Here is a 25,307-nt window from a genome sequence, read left to right as displayed (position 1 = left end):
TTACTCTTTAGTTGCGGACAGATTTTGAAGAAAGAGAAACTTGACTCCATTTTCCCTTGCTTTGCTGGCCTGTTCTTACTACATGATTCCTCTGAGCTGTGGTTGACATCTACCCAGATGGAAGGCAAGCAAACATGAAAAAGTGCAATAGCTATACTGAATACATAGAGGGATTCCATGCTCCTACTTGGACACCTGCACTCTCTCTGAAAACAGCGAGAAGTAAGGCAGTAATCAGGAGGCAGATGCTGAATCACTGCTGGGGAAACATCTGTGCACACAAAGCACAGTACAGGCTGAAAACAGTGGTCCAGTGTTTAATGCTTACAGTACTACAGGCTTTAGATAAAGGTGAGAGGCTCTTGAATTAGCTGATTGTAAAGGAAGTTACTTTTACATTTCTTTTAAGCAACTTATATTCTGAAATAAAAGATTGTCCTTTGGAATGGTCACTTTGCTTGTCAGATACAGTGACAGCACAGTTAGGGGTGCTGCTGCCTGTTTCATTTGTCCTCACCTCTACTACTGACAGCAGTCTTAAAAACCACTCTTCTGGGAGCTCGAATCAACATGTTGACTCTTTTAAATGTTTCCTAAATAGCAAGAAATAGCTAACTTTTAGGAAACTGGCATGGAGAAGCCAGCCTCCCATTGAAGCAGAACCGGCTTCCTTAACACAGAGCCAATTTAGTGACTGTTCTATGACAGAAACAATGAGAACCATCTCAGCAGAGTTAATTATTAGAGGTAAGTTTTTTTATGGCCCAAACTGAAATCCTTGGGCATCTTCTCCAACTACTAAATGCTTTAGAAAGGCCGTCTCAAGACTTGATTCACGAGCCTGCAGCTCCTGTCACGAAATGAAGACCTGCGAGAAAAAGGGTTGGCTGTAATCAAGGTCGTTTTGGCAGAGGACTGGGCAGCACCGCTGCCTCTTACTGCCTACCGGAGCCGCGACGGGGCGGGCAGAACGCTGGTGTGCGGAACGCTCGGCCTAGCTGCTGTTCCCAGCCGACAGCTCCGGCGGATCACTTAGGGGACGGACCGGCGAGAATAAGCGCCCCGTGGGCACGATGTGGAGCCGTATCCGTGGCTGGGGCGGCGCGGCTAGGGGTTCGCGGCGCCTTGCCGCACAGCTCCTCGTAGGACCGGCGAGCGGCTGGGAGGCGGCGGGGACATTGCAGCTGAAGGGGAGGATTCACAGGTACCGTCTCCTTCCGTAAATCCTTCACCAAAGAAAGAGGACACCCGGGGAGGGGGGGGAGGGGATGTTGCCGGGCGATGTCTAGAAGAGCATGACGCATGCCCTAGACCGCGGTCCTGTGAGAGGACGGGATCTGCTCAGCTCCCTGGGAAAAGCTGCTCCGGTTCGCTCCAGGTGGGGCCGGCGCGTCGCGGGCGAGGAGCGCCCCGAGAGCAGGCTGCCGCCGTTGCTTAAAGCGAGGACCTGGTGTTTGAGCGACTTTCTGCCGTGGCCGTGGCGCCTGGACCGAGCGGGAGGAGCGCGGGGCCTGACCGCCGCCTGGCCTTCAGCTTTTCCTGACTGCCTCCGGTTTAAACCTGCTCGGACAGCAAACAGGCCAAAGTCGTGCTGGGACTGTGTGCTATTGACGCTAGTGGGCAGAAGGCACCGGGCAAGTAAAGGGAAGCGGTTTGGGTTGTGTTTCTCGCGTTGTTTTCCTCTCCGGCCTTCTCATCTTTGAATGATGTGAATGATTGGCCTATGTGTTGGTTTCTCCTCGCAAGTTGTGCCAGGGAAGGTTTATATTTGATAATACGGAAAAATTATTTACTGAGAGAGTGGCGAGGCATTGGAACAGGCTGCACAGGTGCCTAGGAAGGTGTTGAAGTTACCATCCCTGAGGTGTTTTAATCAGCGTGTAGATGTGGTGCTTCAGGATATAGTTTAGTTATTGTGCTAGTTTGAAGCTAGCTGGAATATTTTGATGAGAAGAATTAGATTATAGGCTGTGAAAAGGAAACAGTGGTGATGTCTACTTCACTTATAGGCTTGCTGAGATGTATAAAAACAAAACCATAAATATAGATAACACAGTTGCTCTCTGACTCTGTCTGCCTGTGCTTTTCTCCCTATCCTGCTAACTAATCCTTCTGCTTTCTAATCCCCCTGGCTGATTCTCCAAACTCACCTTGAACATAAGGCAAAGTCTGGGATAAGATGAGGCCTCATCTTGAATACTGTGTTCAATTTTGGGCTCCCCAGTTTAAGAGGGACAGGGATCTGCTGAAGAGGGTCCAGCAGAGGGCTATGAGGATGATTAGGGGACTGGAGGGTTAGGGTTAGCTTATGAGGAGAAGCTGAGGGACCTGGGGCTTTTTAGTATGGAGAAAAGAAGACTTAGAGGGGATTTGATAAATGTTTATGAGTATCTGAAGGTTGGCCAGGAGCCGGGGAACAGGCTCTTCTCACTTGCTCCCTGTGATAGGACAAGGAGCAATGGGTGTAAGTTGCAGCAAAAGAGGTTCTGCCTCAACACAAGGGGGAACTTCTTTACTGTAAGGGTCATAGAGCGCTGGAACAGGCTCTCCAGAGAGATTGTGGAGTCTCCTTCTCTAGAGACTTTGAAGGCCTGTCTGGTTGTGTTCCTCTGTGATCTGTGTTAGATAGTACTGCCCTGCTCTGGCAGGGGGGTTGAACTCAATCTCCTTGGGTCCCTTCCAACACCTAATATTCTGTGAGCCTGTGGTCCTGTGAAGGGTGGTTGGGAGCCCCTCCTGGGGACTTTGATTTTGGGGAGGGGTGTTGTGTTTCTGTATTACTTTTAACTTGTATATTTCTGTATGTAGCTGTGTATATTGTAAATATCTGCTTGTATATTGTGCTAAGCGGTAAATATAATGCTCCATTCTAATTTCCGGCTCGGCTGAGTCTAGTCTGGGTAATTAAATAAGAGTGGGAGGCAGGTAACACCCAAGCCATCACAGTTATCATGGTAGTTGGCTTATGGTTGGAATTTATGATCTTAAAGGTGTTTTCCAGCCTTTATAACTCTGTGTAGAGTTCTGCTGCCTGTTAGTGGAGGTACATGCCCAAAGCACTGGCTAAAAATCGTATTTGGAATTTAATTTTTTTATTAAAAGATTTTTCATTAATATAACTGACTGTTCATTAGAAGTCAGTTATAAATTCATGACTTTTATTTCAGAGCTCCTTTATGTTTTTGAACAATCTCTGATGCTGTGGTAGCCTCATGTATAAAGCAGGTTGGCTTCTTTTGTAGCTGTATTTGCCTTCTAAGGCTAGGTTTCCAAGCAGAGGACAAACCTGGTGGCAGGTAAAGTACCGGCAAAGCAAACTGCAGTGTACTGCTGTTTTTAAAGTCTTGCAGTCTTGCTCTGTTTTTCTGATGATGTAAGCAAAGATCTCTGAATGGATAGTTTTAAGGAGGCATGTGCATCCTGAATAATGAAGAGGCTGTGTGGAGAATTGCCCTGTGTAAAACAGCAGGGCACTTACCATCTTCTCTCTAATGTGATTTTGAAGCTTTCCTTAAATTTTCATTCTGGTTTTCAACATCAAAGTTTAGGGTTCAGTGCTGACAATTTATTAAGTACCAAGTGATTGAAGTAGTGATGCGGTGCCTACTGGTACTAGCAGATATTTTTTAACCAAAGAGAGGTGTGTGTGAGTTAGGAACATACGTCAAAATTCCTTCAGATTTATTGAAATATTTTGTGATCCGTAGAAGTGTTTTATTTTGAATCCAAATTAGTACTTAATTGTAAGGGTTCTTTATTTAATAACTTGAAGGTGTTTTTTTAAAACAAGAAAAGTGGTTTCAAATTTAAAGTATTAAACATTTAATTTCATAATGAGAAAGAGAACATTTATTAGAATTTTATGATAGTCTTTTCAGAGAATGCCATTGGTCTGTGTTGCAGCAATATTCTGTGCAGCTCCTTGCTGTCCCCAGCTTTGTATCCTTGCCTGCACTCTGCCAATTTTAGCTTCTTTGCAGTGATGTGGTAAACTATGTATTTGTTCCAGAGAGAAAACCCAATTTATTTTTTTCATTTGTTAATGGGTTATCTTGCAGCAGGATCCTTTGTGTCTTATGGCTGCAAAAATGCTTGGCTTGCTATATTGGAAGCTATAGGGTAGGGCAATGTAATCCATAGTAGTGCTGCAAGGGTGGAATTATGTGAAGCCAAATATGCATGTGGCCAGAATTGATCTTTTTGTTGTCCTATTTTAAGAGTTTCAGTGAATTTTCTATTGTACTAATGGATTTAAGTATTAGATACCAGTATATTAAAATTCTCAGTCTGCTACCTAATGCAGGGTTGCCTCAGATGTTTTAATTTTGTAGATGAGGCACAGTGTATTTGTGGAGAAAATGAAGTTATGTGATTTTATTTTTTTTTTTGTGATGATGTGATGGTTTGGGCTCTTACCCGCCCCCCCACACTTTTGGAATTGCCCCAGCTAACTCAGACGGCCTCTGGGAATATAAATGAAGCTATTTATTTTACAGCAGCAAATATACAAGCAGCTATTTACAATATATACAATTATATACAGAAATATACAAAGGATAAACAATATAGAAGCACAACTCCCCTCCCAGAAACCTGAGTCCCCAGGAGGGGCTCTCAAACCACCCCAACACCTCCCCTTGTCCTCCCAACCTTACCCCAGTTCTCAGAAAGAAGAGAGGTGCAGCCAAGAGGGTAGGGAGCAAGGTTAGTGGGAGCAAGGTTAATGAGATGTCATTAGGTCTGAAGGCAAAGGCAGAATGAATGACAAAATGGAGAATGTTTTACTTCTTCTTCCCAGAACTCTCATCAAGACTGTGAGAGAAGTTGACATCAATTGTTTTCATTTCACTGCCCATTATCTAGTTCTTTTCACCAAAACATTCTAGCTTGCTTCAAACTAGCACAGATGAAGAAACCATAAATAGCTGAGAGTTTTAAACAGTGCCCTAGCCCTTCTCAAAAATCAAAAGGTATTTTTTGACAGGTACTTTACATACACAAGTGTATATATGGTTAGGCCTAGAATGTTGCAATTAATATTTCTTTGCACATTTACACATTCAGCCTTGGGCCCCATTTCTAACTTTTTAAAACTTGTCGTCTAGCAAAATACTGAAACTCTTCAGCACAAGCAGTGTGCTTTCTGCTGAGAAGAATGAGTCTACTGCTTCCAAAACCAGCAAAAATGAAGTGGCATCAGAGAGTAAGGAAGGTAAAGTAGAAACACCAAAGCAGAAGTTGTTAGACCTTATTGGTGGTATGAAAGTAGAAATGAGCTACAGCAAGAAACTTCAACAGTTAAAAACACATGACATCAAAGAGCAAGCCACAGACAACCTGAAAGGCCTGGACAGTGAAGGGGCTGTGCCTCAGAGATCTACAGAAGGCATCCAGCGGTAAAGTATAACAAATTTTTCTTGTCCTGTTTTCTACTTTTTTAAATATTTTTTTTCGTTATCTAGGATGAAATGAAGCATCAAATGCCATTTCCAAGTATATGGTATACAGATGCAGACTGCAGGAAATTACAGGAAAGAATATGAGCAAAAGATGTGTGCTTTCTACTATGTGCTACTTTTTTTCTGCACTGGAGCTCTTGCAAGGTAGCAGTAGTATCTACCTATAGAAAGTTAGTTTAAAGAGAGGGGCAATACCATCTGCATAAAATACAATAAAATTGTCCAAAAAAGAAGAAAAATAGGTAAGAATATCGTCATGATTGTCAAGGCTTTTGAATGGCACCCCTCCACAATGTGTTACATCAAGTTTATAACCCTGCAGGTCTTTGCTGCCTGTGGTCTTGAAGCTTCATGTCCAAGGGGCTATGCAGTAGCATAGGGCTGACATTTTCCTAGGTTTGAGAACAAGAGCTTGTCAGTGCCATTTGGCAGTTGATGATGGCCTGTTGGAGAAATTCTTGCTAGCAGAGGACACAGAAATGATAAACATGAGCAACCTGTGCTGGGAATGTCCTTGAATCCATCTTGGGAGTTTAGATAGCAGGCACAGGGTGGCTTCCCCCCACATGCAGCTGCAGGTCGGCAGAGTTTAGCCAGCCCCAGAGGCTGACCCTCAAATTGTTATGGTATACTGACCTATCCATGCCTTACAAGTAACCCTGTACCCTCTGACTGTAACCAATCTTGGTGGAGCACGCCTCTTGCTAGAATGCACATAAGTCACTGTATCATGGAAATAAAGTGGATTATGACCATCTAACCATATTGGTGAACAAAAAGTCCTTTTACCCAGGTGCTCCACCGGTTAATGCCAATAATGGCCATCCCCGTTTAGGATAATGTGCAACTGTAACTTGAGTGTTCTTAAGACATAAAATGACAGTACAGAAATGACATTTTAAATATACTAAGGCTTTTATTTTTTGTATCTTCATTGTCTCTTACAGAGGCAAGCCTTTAAATCCAGAATTGGTGGAGGCTGCTTCTGCAGTTGCATCTTCCCTACCACTCAACAAGAAACAAACAGAATCAGAATTACTTGCACAATTAAGACGACATGAAGAAATCACAGATAAACAGAAAAAGGGGACAACTATTGACTTACGGTATGTTTATTGAATGCTACTCTGAATAATAGAGATTCTGATTTTTTCCATTTCAGTTTGAAGATGACTGGGTTCTGTGTTGGAAAGATGGCCCTAAAAGATACATTTGAACAGGTTGTTCTTGGAGTTAATGAATATTTGGAACATCAATAGTCTGATTATGTTAAAGGCCCTAAATTTTGCCATACTTATTCTAAAACTTTTTTTTGCAGAAATTGAATTGTTTTCCTGCCCAGGATCATTGCTTGCTTGGATGGGCTAGTGAAACAACAGATCTTTTATTTTTTTTTTCCCCCAAGCTTCTGAAATTCTCACACAATGGTTGGATTTGTGAACGTTTCAGACCTCTGTCTGGGACTGGTGAATTTTCATGACAGCTCTGCAGAATGGAACTAGAGCAGCTCTATTTATAGCCCCACCCTTCCTTTCAAAACTTTCCAGTCAACTCAAGAAACTCATCACTTGGCTTAAGTCCGTTTCCAGTGTGACTTTCAAATAGATGAGGAACATTTGTCTGGAAACTGAAACTGCTCTTTTGGGTGATGGCTAATTACAACTTTTTTCCTTCTCTTGGTGTTTTTTCAGCTAATGCTCAGGTCCTCAGGCATTAAAGCCAGGTGAAATGCTGACCTAAATAGAAAACGGGATCTTCAGCAAAATAGGAATGTGAACCCGTATTTATGGCTGTTTGCAATGTGAACTGCAAGCTACTTATCTTAGTTTTGATTTATTTTGTGAAAATTTGTCCAAAGCCATCATTTAAAGTTTGATCCATGTATTATTATTTGTGGGTTACTCTATGGAGCAAGGGAGGATCTGCTTTGTATGTTTATCTGTGTGCTGCGAACAGAACAGACAAGCTAATGATGTTTGTGGTTGATGTCTGCCCTTTGAGTGAAAAAATTAAGGAAGAACATGGCAGATGCTTATAAAATAGGTTAAGTTAGGTGGTCGCAGTTAGATCAGGAAGGACAATACTTAATGAATGACTTTGTTAAACAAAATGCATATGCTTCTGAGGTTGTGAAAGGAAGAGGAAGACACTGTGAATTTCCTTTTTAATCTGTGTTTGTGATTCTCTACCAAGAGTGCTATTAATGGTTGTGGAGTACAGAATTAAATTCTTTAAATATGTGAAGTCTGTAGTATTTGAGGAGGAAGCATGGCTTTAGGTAGCACATGCAAGAATCTCCAAAGACTCTCTTCTTTTTTTTTCATGGTGTCCTCTCAGCCCAAATATAAGAAATCATAGGAACTTGACAGAAGCTTATCTATTTACAAGCTCTTGGATCGAAAATGCGTAGCTTTAGAGGTTAGCAGTCTGTTTAATGTAAAATTGATGTTTCTGCTTTACTTGCGTTTGGTTTCTTTATGTGTGCAGTATTACCTGAAGCTTAAGAGACACTTCCTAATGTATGGAGAATAAATAATGAATATTTTGTATAAAGCTTGTGTTCATTGAACTAGCACTTATCAGTGAGGTTGTTCCATCTCTCTCACTGGGAGCAAGAGTACACAGATGTCTTAATAATGATGTCAGCTGTAAGTTATATGCCAGGTTACATACAGTTAAGAACCTATTTCACAGCATCACAGAAACATTCCATTTGGAAAAGACCTTCAGGATTGCCAAGTCCAGCCAATATCCCTACTCTCTAAGGTTCACCCTAAATGATATCCCTAATCACCACATCCAAACAACTTTTAAACATACCCAGGGTGGGTGACTCAACCACCTCCCTGGGCAGCCCACTCTAATGCCTGACCACTCTTTCCATGAAAAAAAATTTCTAATGTCTAGTCTAAACCTACCGAGTTGCAGTTTGAGAACCTACCCAGTCCCAGTTTGAGGCCATTCCCTCTTGTTCTGTCACTGTTTACTTGTGAGAAGAGACCAGCACCAACCTCTCCACAGCATCCTTTCAGGTAGCTGTAGACAGTGATGACGTCCTCCCTCAGCCTTCTCTTCCTGACATTGAACAGCCTCAGCATCTGACAAGTTGTTGAAGGACCATACTGATACTGGCTGAGCTAATGGCATGCAGTGACTAACCTCTTATGTGGCTGCTTCTGTTCATTAAGGTGTACATACTCAGGCTCTCTGAGTGTGGTTGGGTTTGCCTATGAGCTTCATGGGCTCATTGACCACCACCCATTGCACTTTCCCGTAAGCTCTTCCCAGCTGTGGCTGTTGTGGAAGAACGAAGGTGTCTAAGGAAGTTTTTATTGAAGCAAAAAGGCTTTTTCTCTTGAAAGAGAATTCTTCAGAAATGTAAAGGCTGAAGTCTCTGCAGCTGCATAGTGTCTCTATATAGCTGATTGATGGGTTAAGATGTGCTATTAGAATGTTTTATAATGTGCTTGTGGGTGAATCATTATGGTTAGAAAAATATATTTTACTCAGCAAAAATCAGGCTTTTTGATTGTCTGGGAATGTCATAGCCTGCTTGCTCTGCTTTGAGTTGGCAAGTGCTACTTCCCGAGGCAGGTTCGTGAACTAGTTTGTTTCTACCTGGGAGTATGTTAACTTTTTGCACTATGTTCTGAAAAATTCTGTTTTCTTTATAGTTGGGTAGCAGTTTAAAACTCTTATCTATCAGTGGATGAGTTTTCTAGGAAGACCAGCAAATTCTGCTGATTTTCATGACTGAAAACTTGGTTAACAGCAACCATTCACGATTAAAAAATGTTCAGCAGAAGGAGCTAGGCACTAAAATACTTTAAACATATTAGAAAACAGTTACTTTTATTTTTACATGGTTATTTCATGTTGATTTTTTTAGTCTGAAAACAAGAATACAGGCAATTTAAGTTTTCATTTACACAATTAAAAATATATATGTCTCTGTTGTTTGAAACTACTTAAAAATGAGATACCTTCATAAGCAGTAGAACGCTCTAATGTGCAGCTATTGAGATTTATGAGGGTATGAAATAAATTGCATGCCGTCCAGATCTTTGTACTGATGTTTTTTCCCCCCACCCAGGACTGTGGCTTGGCCTCCAGAGGTCACTGTTGTACGCAGTTGCCTCTCCGCCTTGTTTTGTAGACAGCCTGAGGACAGCGTGTTCACTGGGAGAGGAAAATATTAACGATACAGGAATTTATTTTTCTCAGTGTGGGATGAAGTTTCACTCAGTGGAAATTACAACAACGCTTTCCAAAATAAAATCTACACCACCACAAGCTGAAATGTCAGCTTCTGTTTGGGTGAGGAAGAAGAAAAGTAATTCAAGAGTTTTGGCTAGGGTGTATCAAAAGCTTTTCTGATCAACATTTTCTATATTCTAATTATTGGTTGGTAGTCAGGAAGGAGAGAGAATCTGTGATTGTTATCTTGTTCTGATAGCCTGGTAGCATAGTCTGCTCAGACCTACTGTGCAAAACCACAAATCAAAGCTGCGAGGAGAGCTTCTCTGAGTCTGGTCCCCCTGGAGTATGGGAACACTTCAGCTTTTTCAGTTGCAGTAGAGTCAAGTGGTTAGGCTGCTCTGTATGTGACTGCCCTTAGGAATTATGCCCCTTTGACCCTTAGAAGTGTGTTAATCCTTTGGCCCAACATCAGCTCACTTATGCTAGTGGGCAATTCATAGAATAATTTCTATCATGAGAAACACAGCTAATCTGAGATTGTCTTTTAAGTTTAAAATGAAATTAAGACATGTTTTTAGACGCCTTTCTTTCAGAGTAGGTACTTAAAGTGCTATGCTGTTCTTTTGCCATTTGAAACCACATCCAAGACCAAAAAGATGTCCTGCTGTGTTGCTGTGGCAATTAGCTTTTACAATTTTTCCAAAAGTATTTCTTGTCAGTAAAATCTTGTGGCTTAAACTGCCACAAACTTTGTTTGAATTACATTCATATTTTCATAAAATGGTTATGCAGTGTTTTTGACTGTGACTATTTTTATTTTTTTGAGATCATGTTTATGTCTTAAGTGTTGCACTTTTGAATGACTGCCCACTTCTGTGAGACCTCACCTGCAGTACTGTATTCAGCTTTGGGGACCCCCAAGTGTCACTGGAACAGTTACTGAAAATGACTGGGTGAAGACCTGTCTTTGCCAAAGAATTACCAGCTTGGTCTTTACCAACCAGCAGGCTTACTAGTTAAGGGACTGGTTGGCAGGGGCAGAAAGGTGGTGTGTTTTATCGTCTGCATTCAGGATGAGCTGCATACAGCTCTGGATGAGATCGGAGTGTTTGATCTTCATGTATGATTTTGACTACAGAAATACAAAGGAAGATGTGATCTCTTAATGCTGTAATATGATTACACAATGCAACACATTGCAGTGGATCAGGAAAGGTGACCTACTTATTTGAGTGACATGGTTGACCCATGTCAGCTGATGTGTGAAGGCAAGCTTCCTTTTGATCTGTAGCAGCACAGCTCTGTCCCTGGGCACTGTTGATTTCTGTCCAAAATCCCAGTGATTTTTACCTCTTTATTTCAGTGTATTCTTTGTGTCTAGAGAAATCCCTCATCTGCTTAAGCAAAATGTACCTAGCACACTCTAAATATTGGTTTGCAGACAACAGACTTTTTTTTCTTTTAGTTGGACATGAAATAAGTTGATTTACTAGGCTAAAATAACACTTTTAACCTATGAAGAATGTAACAAGTGAGGTGGTTAAAAAAATAAGACATGAACATCTGATAACTTAAAAATGTGTGTATTTGTGAAGAATGTGTAATTCTATCTCATAGAGGCTTATGAAACCAATTGAGAGTGGACCTTCCTTGCTTTGTCCACTTATTGAGTTTTTGCATTCACGTTTTTAATTTCAGCAACGTTCTTTCTGAAATGGCAATTAAAAGGCAGTCCCCAGCTCAGAGAGGTGTGAGGATATCAAATCGCATTTCCTTGGATTTGGATGAGGATATTCAAAACAAGTCTGGAATACCATCTTTTATCTCTAAAAGGTATTTTTGTTGTGTTCTTTCCCAACAGAAGTAGTGTGCAATCAATTACTAATGGATAATACTTCTAGTTGTACATATTTGTGTTCCCGTGATACCTCTGAGCTTAAGGAATGACTTAAGTGTTTTCAAGAAAAGTACTGTTAGCAATGCATTAAACTTCTGTGAGAGGACACTAGTTAGCGTTAACCAGCTAATCAAATAGTGTTTGCTTGTTTAATATTAAATCTCAGATGATGAAAACAATATTTGGTGCTGAAATGTATTTGTGTTATGTTTAGGTTAAATTATTTTCACTTATGCATAATACAGTTAGCTCATTTTCTGATTTTTTTTTTTTTTTTTGAGAAATAAAGGCTTTCCCCTAATGGAAAACTTTGTGATAAATGTTTTGTGTTTAGAAAACTTTCATCCATTCTGTTGGCGGTTTTCAAGAGGTTTTAAGGTTGTTTGTTTTTTTTTTTACCATCTTTTTTCAACTAATAAGTCATTGTGTGGTTGATTTCTCAACTGCCTGTGACATTCTCAGTCTTTGAAATTATCTTTATAATTTACATGATGATTTGGAGGTACTCCTTAAATTCATTTTGCTGTTGGTTTATGTGGCCAGTATATTTCTGAACAAATGAAGGAATGGTCTTAAATATTTCTTCTACTCCTGTAAGTTACACTCTCTTGCCTGCAGTCTTTTGATTTCCCTGTGACAGCTCATCATCATCTTCCTTCTCATCAAGCCTTTCTCAAGCAGTTCTATTTTTAGTGAGATTAGCTTCTCTGATCATTAATTTATTTTGCAGATGAGTTCCCTCTTTTGGACTTGAGGGCTGGGATTTGAGGAATTTATTTGTGTTTAGATAGATGATGCTAAAGACAATTTGGATAAATAGTAGTAAAAAAATACATAAATTTATGGGTGAGTAGGTGTACAATAATCTGCTCTCTTGGTTGAGATGTCTATTACAGTATCTCATAAACAGAGAATTGTGATTTCCCATAAGGAACAAATTGGAGCATATACACTGGGCCACGTAGATCATGCAGAAGCCTCAAAGGAGTGGCTTGTAGTTGGTAATTGCAAGAACTTAACTTGGCTTGCTGAAATATTTTTTAGTAGCTTCCTTGTTCTTAAACTATCATCTGCTAAAATATGTTGGGGAAGTATCTCCTGGGCCCCTTTGGTATTACAGGGCAGTATTTTCCTAATGCAAAGTACAAGAGGGGCTTCTTGTAATGGAACAAGGTTCTTTGACCAAGCGCTCCTGACTGAGCTATTTCTTTCCTGGGGTTCTCACTCAGCTGTAAGCTGCTGGTTTGAGGAGCAAGGAATGGACTTCACTATCAGATGATGACTGGATTTATAGACACTTCTAATATAGGGTTTATTACCAGACAGTATATACTCACATGGAAGTAGTTTTGTTATTACAGTATGATTCTATGAGAAACACTTGATGTTGGATTAAAGATGTTTCATCGTTTGAAAGAATAGGAATAGTATGATCTAGAAGTATAGACTGAAAATTTGAGTCATGATGTTCCTGTACAGTGTGCATTATAGTATATAATTGCTAAACTTGTTGACATGCTGCAGAGTAAAGTGAATTTGAGTTACGTTTGAAAACACATTAAATTTATGATATCCGAGCTCTCTTGCCCTCTGTGTGAAGTTCTACTTGATATGTAACTTGAGGAGCAGTACCTTAAAATAGTTTCTAAAATACCTATGAGCAAACCATCTGCAGTTTCAGTCCTAAGTTTCCTTTTGCATCCCTGAAGATCTAAGGGATGTATTTATCTATTGATAATATTAAAAGAATGGGTTAATATAGTATGAAAAGAATGAGTTAGGAAGAATATCTAAGTTTAAATTGAATTAGATTTCAATGAAATGAGGGATGTTGCTTTATAGTCATTGAACTGATCATTTTAATATAGTTGTTCTTCCAAGTGATGCTTATGTCTTTGGCCAGTGTGATTAGGAGTTAGACACTGACAGGAAAATAGGCTCCTAAATATGCGTTCTTTTAAGGCTTTGTAATTAGATTTCTCTGTGCTGAAATAAATCCAGGGTACCTCAGTAAAATGTGATAGGAGTAGGTTTGTAGAAGTAGTTGTGGCCATCAGAAATTCTCAGTAAATCCAGAGGAGAAATTTTAAAGTCAGGAAGGGCAAATGTTGCCAGGGTAACAGTGGGTAAGTAATAACATAAAGTAGGAACTTTTCTTCAGTGGAAACCTGGAAGATTGTATGATTAAAAGAATCATTTGTTCTAAAGTTCATTGTGTTCTACAGTAAAAGCATTGTTTTTCCTTTGTTTCCATTTATTAGAAAAAATATTTTGATTACTTGTTGAACTCATGGACTCATTTTTAAAATATTTTATTTTTTAGTATAAGCTTATGCTAAAGATAAATGTGATTAAAAATAGATGGTCAAAATGAAATACTTTTATATTCAAAAGAAAGAGCATCATGGTAATGCTATTTAAAATACAGCATACAGATACACTTTGAGTGTTTGCCATATGGCAGAGGAGGTGACTCTGTAATCTTCAAAAAAGGCTATTTATGTCATAAAGCAGGAATTGTTTGATTTAGATGTTGCCTTTTCTCTTCCTGAATTGTGCAATATTTTTACAGGGGAAAAAATCACCAAATCACCAGATTCACTTTTTAGTTGCACCTTTGTAAAAGTGCTTGAGTACTGCGATTTGATACTGTTTAGTTTTATTCAGATTCCAAAATAGTTCAGTAAAAAATGACTGCAAATACAATATTTGATTTATGCTCATTCTTTCACATAGATATGTTTTAGGAAGCTCTATTACAGACAAATAATAAAGTCATAAACACCTCTCTGGTTAAAAACCTGAAGATTTAGTGAGAGTCACTATCTCTTTTTTTTTTTTTTTTTTTTTTCCTCTGGAGACTTGTTAGTTCATGAGAATATTTTGTCCTTTCAAATTTGTTGTCTGGCAGTGTTGTGAAGTGTTGTGAAATACTGAATATCATTTTTCCTTTCTGTTTATAGAAGTCTCAAAGTAGGAAGGAGGCTTAATATATTCACTAAGGCTTCTACAGAAAAAGCACTGGAAACAGGTTAGTGGAAATTCAGTAATGAAAAACCCCGTGAAGCCAAGTTCTCAAGGTTTAGAATATTAAAGAGAGTCACTTGTGTGGAAGGAGACATGACCTATTAACTTCCTGCTTTGAGGCCTATAAAAAAAATTAATAATACAACTTTGATTTTAATAAGCAAAGCTTCCATGCTGTGCAAGAGATCAGTAGGATGCTCTGTTACTGTATTTGAAGACAAAAAGCTGACTTTTTGTCACTAAAGCCAATCTTTATTCTGTGAGTGTAAAACAACCTGGAGAATGAGTATGTCGGCTCCAAGTACCTTATTTGGTCAAGTTGCAAACTTGCTGCATTTCCTTAATGGCAAAAACCCACAAGGTTGTGATCCCAGGGAAACAAGTGTGCTGCTCAAGTGACTAAGCAAAAGCATAGTAGAAAGTAAGCAAGACCATACATTTAATTGCTTTGTGGCCTTCTCTTCTTTCGTGGTATGTATGTAGTTTGAAACACCCTCAATGTGCCTTGGTTTACCTGCTGGGAAGCTTTTCATTATATTTAGAATCACAGAATGGTTTGAATTGGAAAGGACCTTTAATGCTCATATAGCATGACCCTCTGGCAACAAGCAGGGACATCTGACTAGATCATGTTGCTCAGAGTCCCATCCAACCTCACACTGAGTGTTGCCAGGGATGGAGCTTTCACCACGTTTCTGGGCAGCTTGTTCCAGTGTTTCACCACTCATTTTAAAACATTTCTTCTTTATGTGTAGACTAAATTGACTCTCTTTTAGTTTAAAACCATTACCCTTTCTTCTCTTACAACAAGCCCTACTAAAAGTCTATTTTCATCTTTCTTTTAGGCCCCTTTTAAGTATTGAAAGACTGCTATAAGGTCTCCCCCAGTCCTTCTCTACTCCAGGCTGGCAACCCCAACTCTCTCAGCCTGTCTTCACAAGAGATGTGTTACAGCTGTCTGATCATTTTTGTGACCCTCCACTTGACTCCCTCCAACAGGTTCATGTTCTTCTTCTGAGGGTTCCAGACCTGGACACATTACTCCAGGTGCGATCTCATCAGAGCAGGGGGGCAGAATTGCTTCCCTTATTCTGCTGGCCATGCTTCTGTTGGCAAAGCCAGCTGGCTTTCTGGCCTGTTCTGGCTTATGTCCAGTTTTTCATTCACCATTTGCTCCACGTCCTTCTCCACTTGGCTGCTCTCAATCCATTCATCCTCCAGCCCGTGTTGATACTGAGGATTGCTCTGACCCAGATGCATGGCCTTGTTGAACCTTATGAGGCTCACACAGGCCCACTTCTCAGGTGTGTCTGGGTCTCTCTGGATACATCTCAAGCACGTAGACCTCACAAATTAGCTTGATATCACTTGCAAACTTGCTGAGGGTGTGCTCAGTCCAATCGTCTGTCATTAAAAATACTAAACAGCCCTAATAGAGACCCTTGTGGAACACCACTTGTCACTGATCTCCATCTAGACATTGAGCTGCTGACAACCACTCAGTTAATGCAACCATACAAACAATTCCTTATCCACCAAATACACCTGCCAGAGCTCAAGTGACATGAAATCAGCAGCAAAACAGATATGACCCACCTTCATATTCACTGAATGGCACTGGTCTGCTGGAGCAGTCTTTATGCCTCATCTTGGGTATACTTTCACACATAAAGACTTAGCCAAAACTCAGTTTGTAGTAGAGCTAAGAGTGTGAGTACAGGCAAGTTCTGTAAAGTTGCCCCTCCCACTTAGTTTCTTTCTGAAGAGTGTAACTATATGGTGTTAGCACTGATCTTTAATAGGCTGGTTTGCCTAAGCTGTTCAGAGAAAAAGACTTTTTCCAGTGCAATGAATTAGAGCTATATTTAAAACCAACAGCTGCAGAAGAAAGAGTATTCCTCTTTGATGTTTTAGAAAAGTATAAGCACTTGTTTCCATTTCAAGAGTAGGACTGCTAATTTTCACTAGATTCCAAATGATTGGTTTATTGGTTTGTTTTTTTGTTTGTTTGTTTTTTACAGTTGAAACTACAGGGGTAAATTAGTTTGTTTACTGAATTTCTTTAGTAAAATGTCAAATAGTGTGCTAGTTTGAAGCAGGCTAGAATGTTTTAGCGAAAAGAACTAGATAATTGGCTGAAAAAGGAAAACAATGGTTGTGTCTCCTTCTCTCTCAGTCCCGCTGAGAACTATGGGAACAAGAAGTAAACATTAGATAACATTCTCCATTTTGTTCTCACTCTGCTTTTGGCTTCACACTGAGCAACATCTCATTAACCTCGCTGCCACTAACCTTCTTAACCTCTTGGCTGCACCTCTATTCTTTCTGAGGATTTGGGGTAAGGTTGAGAGGGGCAGGGGAAGGTTCTGGGGTGATTGAGAACCCCTCCTGGGGACTCAGGTTTCTGGGAGGGGAGTTGTGCTTCTGTATTGTTTATCCTTTGTATATTTCTGTATATAACTGTGTATATTGTAAATAGCTGCTTGTATATTGTGCTGCTGTAAATAAATAGCTTCATTTATATTCCCAGAGTCCATCTGAGTTAGCTGGAGCATTTCCAAAAGTGTGGGGGGTGCGGGTTACAGCCTAAACCACCACAAATAGCGATATTTTCATACTTTCAAGCAGCTCCTGGCTTTCTGAATGCAGCCACCTCTATGGTGCACTATGAAAGTTGCTCATTAGAATGGAATTCAATTTGCTGTCTTTTATGACTTCAAATTACCTTAAAACCTGTGTATTTTACATACAAAAACATAATGAACAATCCAGCATTTGTTTTTAGTTGTCTTTGCAAATGTGATGTTTCAGTGACTGGCGCTTGAGTCGAATCTAATTTACTCAGGGGGAAATAGAATGTAACCTTTCGGTTTTGCATGAGCACACTGCAGACACAATGGTGTGTGATAGTCACCCAAGATAAAAAGCTGAGACAGTTGAGACACAAATCTAGAAACATGTACCAACTGTTTAAGAGAGCAAGAGGACTTTTTTCTGTTCATAACTAGATATTAATAAGCTTTTTATGTGGTGTTCCCATTTGATTCCAGGTAGCCTTGGGGAAATCTAGAATACATTCTAAAGCAGGAAAGCTTACTGGTTGGTTTACTCACTGAGCCCGTTGACAAAACATTATTTTGCACTAATCTTGTGAAGTGCCAGTGTGATACTTGATACTTTGATTCGTTTGCTTTCACTTTCTTGGCTCGTATTAGTGTAGATAATGAGTTAAAATATTGTTTGTGGAAGACAAATAAGTTGTTTGGTATATTTAATATTTATTTTGGAAACCCAGTTCTTATCTGGGAAGTAAATTGGTGTCCTGGAAAAACAAAATTCCTAACTGTTGGCATATCAGTAACTGTGAATGTAAAGTATCAGTAGTGTTTTCTGATTCACAGAGGTGAAAATATGTTTATTACCTTTAAATGTAAGCTTGAAAAGATTAATTTCTGCTTTCTTCTATTAGACTTTTTATCAGAGCATTATCAGATATTATTTAAGATGTGACAATAATCTCATTCCAGTATGATGTTTCACATTGTCTTTTATCTATATTTTATTCCTGCCTACAGTCTTCAAATCAAAGAAGAAGCACTTGTCAATATGTAAAAATAATGTTAATAATACTGTTTGCTTTTTTCTTAAAGGGGAAGATTGTTTTGTTTTTTGGATTTTTTTTTTTTTAATTCAGTTGAGATGAAAGCTACTGAGCCAAAGATTAAATTATGTCTTAATTTCAAATACTTGACTTGTGAATAGTAAAGTAATAGCTGTTTGGCCATGATCCACTTGAAATGGACTGTGACATTTGAATTCATGTCAAGATCTCTGTTGCAAGGAGTTTAGGGTGAACAGGGAGAGACAATAAAGGAAAGGGGAGCATGACTTGGGCCGGATCATGAGACAGCAGCTCAAGGCACTCCCAGTGGTTCTTCACTGTCCTGTGGTAACAGCTTGTTCGCTTAACTTCAGTGATGCAGTTCAGTCTGGGCTCATGACCAGTTCTCTTGGGTGGAGGGGCAGGAACTCCTTAAGAGTAATTCTGATGCCATATGTGTACACTTGGATTAAAAAAAAATTAATCAGGACAGATGCATCCCTAATGGGACTGTCTGACTTCAGGAGAAGGATAAGAAATCAGAATTTCTCAAGCCCGAGAGACAAAAGCTGGGAGACTTAGGGGTGTTGGGGAAGGAATTGCCATCAGTTCAGACTGAGTTGTCTCTCTGAGAGAGAATATAGTTGTGAAGTACCTGAAAACTCTAGTAAGTAAGATGCCTTTAGCAGAACGTGTCAGTCTACTTCAGAGTTTTTTGTATGTACAATTTGTGAAAAGAGAAACGAAAAAAAGATTGTGGTAAAATTAAATTCCTGCTCTGTGTGAAAGGCTTAGTAATATATTGTCTCCTAGGAGTTGAGAATACTTTTTCATCAGGCATTTGAGAATTCAGTGAACTTTCATTTCAACAGACAATTCACATTTGAGACAGGTGATGCTGACATCTAGGGCAGAAAAATTCACACAGCTGAAAGTAAAGTTAAAGGATTTTTGGTTTAGCTAGCAAGAATTCTTCAGCATGCTGACAGATGTTTACAAAATTTCTTTTTCAGTATCTCCACCAACAATTTGGGATCTGGAATTTGCAAAGGAGATTGCAGCAGTAACGGCGCAGCCTCCCCGAAACGGTTTTGAGGAGATGATACAGTGGACAAAAGAAGGAATACTGTGGGAGTTCCCAATTGACAATGAAGCTGGTAGATGCACTGTTAACTTTTATTATGTGTCTGTATTTATCTTTTGTTGAGAATTAAGAGCATGTTATGATCTTTGACTGCTTTAACGTAGAGTTCAGAGGAACTGGGAGTCAACAGCCCTAACCAGTGACTGGGCTATTTTACGCAGCCTTTGTTTTCATCTGATTAAAATAACAGGAGCTGGGCTGGTTGGACTCAATGATCTTAAGGGTCTTTTCCAACCAAAATGATTCTGTGGCTCAGTGATGAGTCATGCTTTTGGTAGTAAACAAATGCAACTTTCCAACTGTTCCAAATCAGAGATGCTTGAGATGAACTTATTCTGGCACTGTTCAGGTGTAGTCCTGCAGTGGGTTTGGCTGATCTGAGGAATGGCTGTTGCCAAGAAGAGAACTCCCTCTCGTGCTCGCTCGCTCACTCTCTCCTTCTCCCGTTCCCATGATGCTTTCAACACCAAAAGGCTCTTCAGATCTATTACATAATACCTTTTACTATGGAACTTCATTAAGGAAACTTCTAGCAGAGGATGAAGAAAGTCAAAAGTGTGCATTTTATAAGACTGATTCTGTTCTTTGGTGAGGCTGTCAGACCAAATGGCTAGCCAGATCAGAATCTGGTATCTGCCAATTCCATATCTGCGCCAGCTGAGTGCTAAATGATTGTCCGTTTTCTCTGTTCTACCCATTTCATAAGAATAAGTAGTCACAATATCTATCTTAACTAGACATCTTTGTGCAGGCTTTTGATTGCCTTTTCAAAAAAAAAGAAGCAGCTCTGTGTGAAGTTAAGCCAACAGAGAGAGAGCACAAATGTTAAGGAAGGGAAGAACAACTACACAAAGCAAGTGTGCACTTTAGGAAAGGGAACCTCATAACATCAGGGAGAGCTTGGCTGTGTGGGTTTTTTTTTTGTGCTTTTTTTTAAGACTAAACACATCAAACAGGACCATTTTAGAATGATTCAGCTGCTGAGAGCAAAGCAGTTTGGTATCTGAAGTGGAGAGTCTTTGAAAATCTGTCTGATACTGAGTTGCAAATTGCATAATGTGGTTCATTGTTTCTTAATGTTTATTCTCGTCCTGTTTTGGCAGTTTCTTCACAGAATTTAATCACTGCTGCCAGAATTGATCTGTTCCATCATGTAGAAATCTGAGTATGCTCTAGTCATGTTTTTGCAAGCTTAAAACCACTGTGGCCAAGGGCTTTTCTGTTGTTGTAATATGGCTGGAAGCCTGCTGTCGGGGGCTGTAAGTTGGACCAGGCGTCTTTGGCAGCCAATGGTTTTTCTGTTGCTCCAATGTGTCCTTAAATGTGCTGTCTGGGATGGGGTGGCAAATGGACAAAGAGTCTTTACATATACTTAAACAAGAATCTTTATTGATTTGCCCACAAAGACAAGCCATGTGGAAAATTCCAGTGAAGTGTTCCAAAAATCTATCACGTCTCAGGTTGAAATATCAAGCCAGAAAATACTATGCTATCAGACTGCCAGCCACAGGCTGTTAATCAGGTCAGGTATGTCAAAGCACAGTTAAAAGCTTGAGTACCTTGTTCCAATTATATCAGCACACTCTGGAATTATCCAGTGGCTCTGCAAAAGAAAGATGTCTCTTCCTACTGTTAGTTTTGAAGTTCTCTTATTGAGGGAAATGACTGTTAGAAAATAGGACCTCAGCTTGCCATTTGTCAAGAACTCTGTGATTTGTCTTTCATGCCACAAGCACATGATGTTAAAACAGAAATGTAATTACATTTTCTAGTGAGGAAGCACATATACTCTTAGTATTATGAAAGCATTTAAAAGTTTTAAGTGAAACAGAAAAAAAAAAGAAGATAGCTTACAACTGTTTTTCTTGGTTCTAGAGTATCTCTGATGCTCTCTTTAGAGTGATTTACCATGGCACTCTGCTGTGCTTTGAGGCGTCAGAGCAAGGTCATGATTTTTAAGACTGAAGATGTGGCTTAGGTGTACTGGCTTGCTGCAGTGGCCAGTAGCAGTCTTCCCTACCCTTGCTCTGCTGCCCTGTTTTATGCTCCTTCCTGCCCTTTCCTTTATCTGATGCAGTTGAAGTCACTCTCCATCTCTCTGACCTCTGATTAATTTTTACTGGATTAGCAAACCGTTAGTACGGCTTGCATAACATAATTTGCTCTGCTCCTTTCTGCTTTCCTCTTCTGCTTCTAGTAGCTTTGTTTCTGCTCCAAGACTTGCCATAGCAATAAACTACATTGATATTTGCCCCTTTTAAAAATTATTTCTGTGCATTTATGCTTTGATAAAGCCTGAGGACTGCAGTCATTAGAAACAGTAGTGCATATTGTTGGTGCTTATTTGTTTAACACCTCATTTTAAGGAGTAAATGCTTCTCTTGGGCCAGAGGTTGTAAGGGCAGAAATTACAGGCTTAATAGAAGTCTCAGAAAATTAACTCCTAAAGGGACCTGATGACTTTCACTTTCCTTGGCAAAAGCTCACCAGGTCCTGTTCAAGCTGTTTTGCTGAGATGCTGTTGTCAGCAGAGAAGCATTGGATCAGTTTGAGAAGAAGAGGTGGCAAATATTAGAGAACACTGGAGGAGAGGTTTGCTTTGTTAATTCTGGATCTATTCTAGGGTATTATTTATCTCGTTTTAAAAATCCCAGAATCATAGAATGGTTTGTTCTGGAAGGGACTTGTAAAAATTGTCTAGTCCAAACCCCCTGCCATGTGCAGGGACATCTTTCATTGCATCACGATATTTGGTCTCCTTTTGTCATCTTTAGGACAAGGTTGGTCGTATTTGGAAGGGTTAGTGTTTTAGATAAATTGCCCAGACTTACTGTTTTCTAGTATGTCGAGCATACTAGAAATAGGATATTGAGAGTGAATGTCTTCTTGCTTTGAGATTGATAAAGAAAATCTTCTACTTCAGACTCCCACCATGCATATTTTTTCAAATGAGATTTCTGAGGACAGTATAAGAGAGACTGAAGGACAGGCATGTTTTTCCTATGCAGCAGGAGTTATATTTTGCTGAGGGTGGGGGGAGTCATGCAAGCATATTACATCTAATCAGTTCCCACCAGAAGTCTCTGCCTCTGATGCTTTGGGCAATTGTGGTCTCATTTGATGATGCACTTTTTTGAGGATTGAAATAACGTAGTCTAACTGAAATGTTTGAACTTCATTCTCAAGCCATGTATCATGTCTTTGACAAATGGGAGATCAAAATGCATGATGTCGTATTTCCTTCTGACTTCCATTTTTGTGAGACTATAAATGATTCAACTTATTTTGGTTTAGAGATTAAAATTGGTGAAATTATTAATTAGACATTATTTCTCCTGATGTCCTTTATTTGTCCCCAAAAGAACAGCATCCAGAGAGCCAAAGTATACCATCAATATCATTCAGATACTTTCAGTAGTGGGTTTGTTGGTTTAGTTCTCTTGGAGTTTTGTGACCAGAAAGGTATGTAAATCTGGAAAGGATGTTAGCTTGTGAAAGCATCCAGCTACAGTGAGATTCCATCTTCCTTTGGTGGGGACAGGTTGGTGTAGGTGGCATGCTTCTGTAAGCCATAGGTTTCCAAGCTTGGCAGAAATACAACTTTGAAGGCTGACATAAACGGTTTTGATTAATTTTTTTCCTTTTAACATAAAGGAAAAGGAAGAGAGCATTTGAAGAAGGAAATCGTTTTCTTTGTAAAGGGCAAAGGAGATAAATGTGTCATGTAGTTGGTACTGATAATTTCTGGAAAAAATAGAGGTGTTTCGCAGCTCCTTAGACCTCCCTGGATCGGGCTCTGAGCAACCTGATCTAGTGTGAGGTGTCCCTGCCCCATTGCAGGAGGATTGGAGCTAGATGATCCTCAAGGTCCCTTCCAGCCCGTATAATTCTGTGATTCTATATTGCAGATACTTTAAACCTAAAGTTTAAACCAGGAAAAAAATAATGCAAACTTAACATATACAAGCTAAGAGATTTATTCAGCCCAGAGATGTGCATAATTTCTTCTGAAACTGCAGAAGCTCTTAACACCGGAGGAGGCCTAGGACAGACATGTCTTAATTACCTTAATTTTAATACTTCTTATTTGATATTGTGAAATCACGTATTGCATCTGAGCTAATACAGACAGCCAACTACACTTTCATTGCGAATCCCAGTTTGTCTTGTTTTTTTTTTAATCTCAGAACAGGGAACTGCAGAAGCAGCTTTTTATTCTGCATGTAGGAAATCCATAGGGCAGAGAACAAAAATTTACCATATGAGCTGAGCTGTACTTGATTAGAGATCTGCAGTAATCCCTGTTCCTGTGGATCCTTTTATATGCATCATCTTTTGTGCTGGTTATGGCTTATATAGAGCAGCTGATGAGATACATAACATTTCTACATCAACATACACACATTCAGAAAGTGTTTGAAAAACAATTTTCTGGGCCCATTTGATAGCAATAGATTGTTAAGTCTGTGACTTGGGAGTAAACATGCAAGTGTGTGTTAGCTGTTCAGTGTTAGATACTTCATGAGGTTACTTCGTTTGTTCAAGACTAGTTTGTATTCTTTAGTCCTCTGCTGAATGTAGGCAATCATTGTTTTCTTAAACAGGTTATTAAGAAGTGCCCCCAATCTAAAAGATGCTACCCACAATGAATCAAACTTTTCACGTATTGAACAAAAAGGTTTTTAGCAAGAAAATGGCTTTATTTTTCTAACATCAGCTTTCTGTGAGATTACCAGACAGTGAGTTAATTTAAATATTAAATACTCTTATAAATGACATCACAAAATGGAAGTCATGTGGTAGACAGGAGTATGATATCTGCTGACATTTTTTTTGTGTGGAGGGAGAAATTAGTATCTTAAAATGCTGCAGTTTCACCACTTCTCTGTGATTGACTTAATTGTGCAAAAGAATTAAAAGACACAGACCAGTAATTGTACTAATTTAAGATTACTTGTAAAATGTATCCTTTTTTACTTAGTTAGATTCACTGTTACAGTAGGATAATAACTTTGTCCCTTTTTTGTCCATTTTGTCAGGGATGGAGGAGGATGCTGAATTTCATGAACATATCTTTCTGGACAAACACCTTAAAAACTTCCCCAAGCAAGGACCTATTCGCCACTTCATGGAACTAGTAATCTGTGGGCTTTCAAAAAACCCATACCTGAGTGTTAAACAGAAGATTGAACATATTGAGTGGTTTCGGAATTATTTTGAGGAAAAGAAGGAATTTCTTCAAGAGATTTGAGACTTGGGAAAGCGCTTAACCTTGAAATGAAACATTATTGTGTCAAAATTGATGGTTTGTTCTAATGGAGATACTATCAGTGTATCATGTGACCTGGAAGTTGTTTTTTAAAGAGTAAACTGAAAGGTCATAATTCCATCTGTGTGTATCTATGTATATGTAGATGTTTTATGACAACAAAAGAAGAAAGTGACAAGTCATGCTTGGAGTGTGCATTTAAAACTTAGCTTATCAGAATTGTTGTCTTAATTTGACACTGACCTACAAAATGCTAGCTCTAATTCCACTTCCTACACTCTTCACACCTGGTGTGTGTCTTGCCAGGTTTGATCATCTTTCCCCTTCTGGAAAAGTTACAGTGCTTTATTTTTTTCAAAATCTCCTGATACAGCTCTAATACTGAAAAACTGCTAGTAAAATAACTTTTTGCTAATTCACTAAATCTACTCCTGTTTGGATGGTATTAATCCTTCCTGTCCTTCTTTCATTGATTATCTTTTATTAGTTCATTAAAAAAAATTTAGTAATGACCAAGTCATTTGAATTGAACGTTTGTTAGTTTACCTGCTCAGTGAAAGGGTTTTGTATTCCAGCAATGCTTGCACGGCATAAGTATAGTAAGTTATATAAAGTTATATGGGAAGTCTCTCCTACCATCCCCACATCCATTCTGAAGCTTTTGACCATTTTCCAATCAGTATTTGTTGTTTAAAAATAGGTTTGGTTGT

At 39.3% G+C, this 25,307-nt stretch overlaps 1 protein-coding gene and 1 long non-coding RNA gene across 3 annotated transcripts; one reads left to right on the top strand and one right to left on the bottom strand.

The window, feature by feature from the left end:
• On the bottom strand, window positions 1–1,016 carry LOC135191368 (uncharacterized). The gene is made up of 2 exons (XR_010308796.1): window positions 947–1,016; window positions 1–868 (listed from the first exon to the last, which is right to left on the bottom strand). It is a non-coding gene; the product is annotated as an uncharacterized LOC135191368 (long non-coding RNA).
• Window positions 1,017–1,073: 57 nt separating this feature from the next.
• Window positions 1,074–25,113, top strand: MRPS31 (mitochondrial ribosomal protein S31). 2 transcript variants are annotated; one of them, XM_064173578.1, is made up of 7 exons: window positions 1,074–1,204; window positions 5,106–5,396; window positions 6,407–6,565; window positions 11,358–11,492; window positions 14,520–14,587; window positions 19,198–19,341; window positions 24,368–25,113. In XM_064173578.1, the coding sequence occupies exons 1-7, from the start codon at window positions 1,074–1,076 to the stop codon at window positions 24,577–24,579; spliced, it is 1,140 nt and encodes a 379-aa protein (XP_064029648.1). In that variant the 3' UTR covers window positions 24,580–25,113. The 2 variants fall into 2 exon arrangements, with proteins under 2 accessions (XP_064029648.1, XP_064029657.1); XM_064173587.1 differs by lacking the exon at window positions 1,074–1,204 and adding an exon at window positions 1,547–1,634.
• Window positions 25,114–25,307: the final 194 nt, after the last annotated feature.

Source organism: Pogoniulus pusillus, chromosome 3 (genome assembly GCF_015220805.1).
Source record: "Pogoniulus pusillus isolate bPogPus1 chromosome 3, bPogPus1.pri, whole genome shotgun sequence".
NCBI lineage: Eukaryota > Metazoa > Chordata > Aves > Piciformes > Lybiidae > Pogoniulus > Pogoniulus pusillus.
Note: the sequence above shows the minus strand (reverse complement) of the source record. Positions and strands in the feature narration are given on the sequence as shown.

Coding starts and splice junctions, on each gene's coding strand:
- MRPS31 (XM_064173578.1), top strand. CDS start 1,074: ATGTGGAGCCGTATCCGTGGCTGGGGCGGCGCGGCTAGGGGTTCGCGG. Junction 6,566..11,357: donor GGGACAACTATTGACTTACG/GTATGTTTATTG, acceptor TTTTAATTTCAG/CAACGTTCTTTCTGAAATGG. Junction 11,493..14,519: donor CCATCTTTTATCTCTAAAAG/GTATTTTTGTTG, acceptor TTCTGTTTATAG/AAGTCTCAAAGTAGGAAGGA.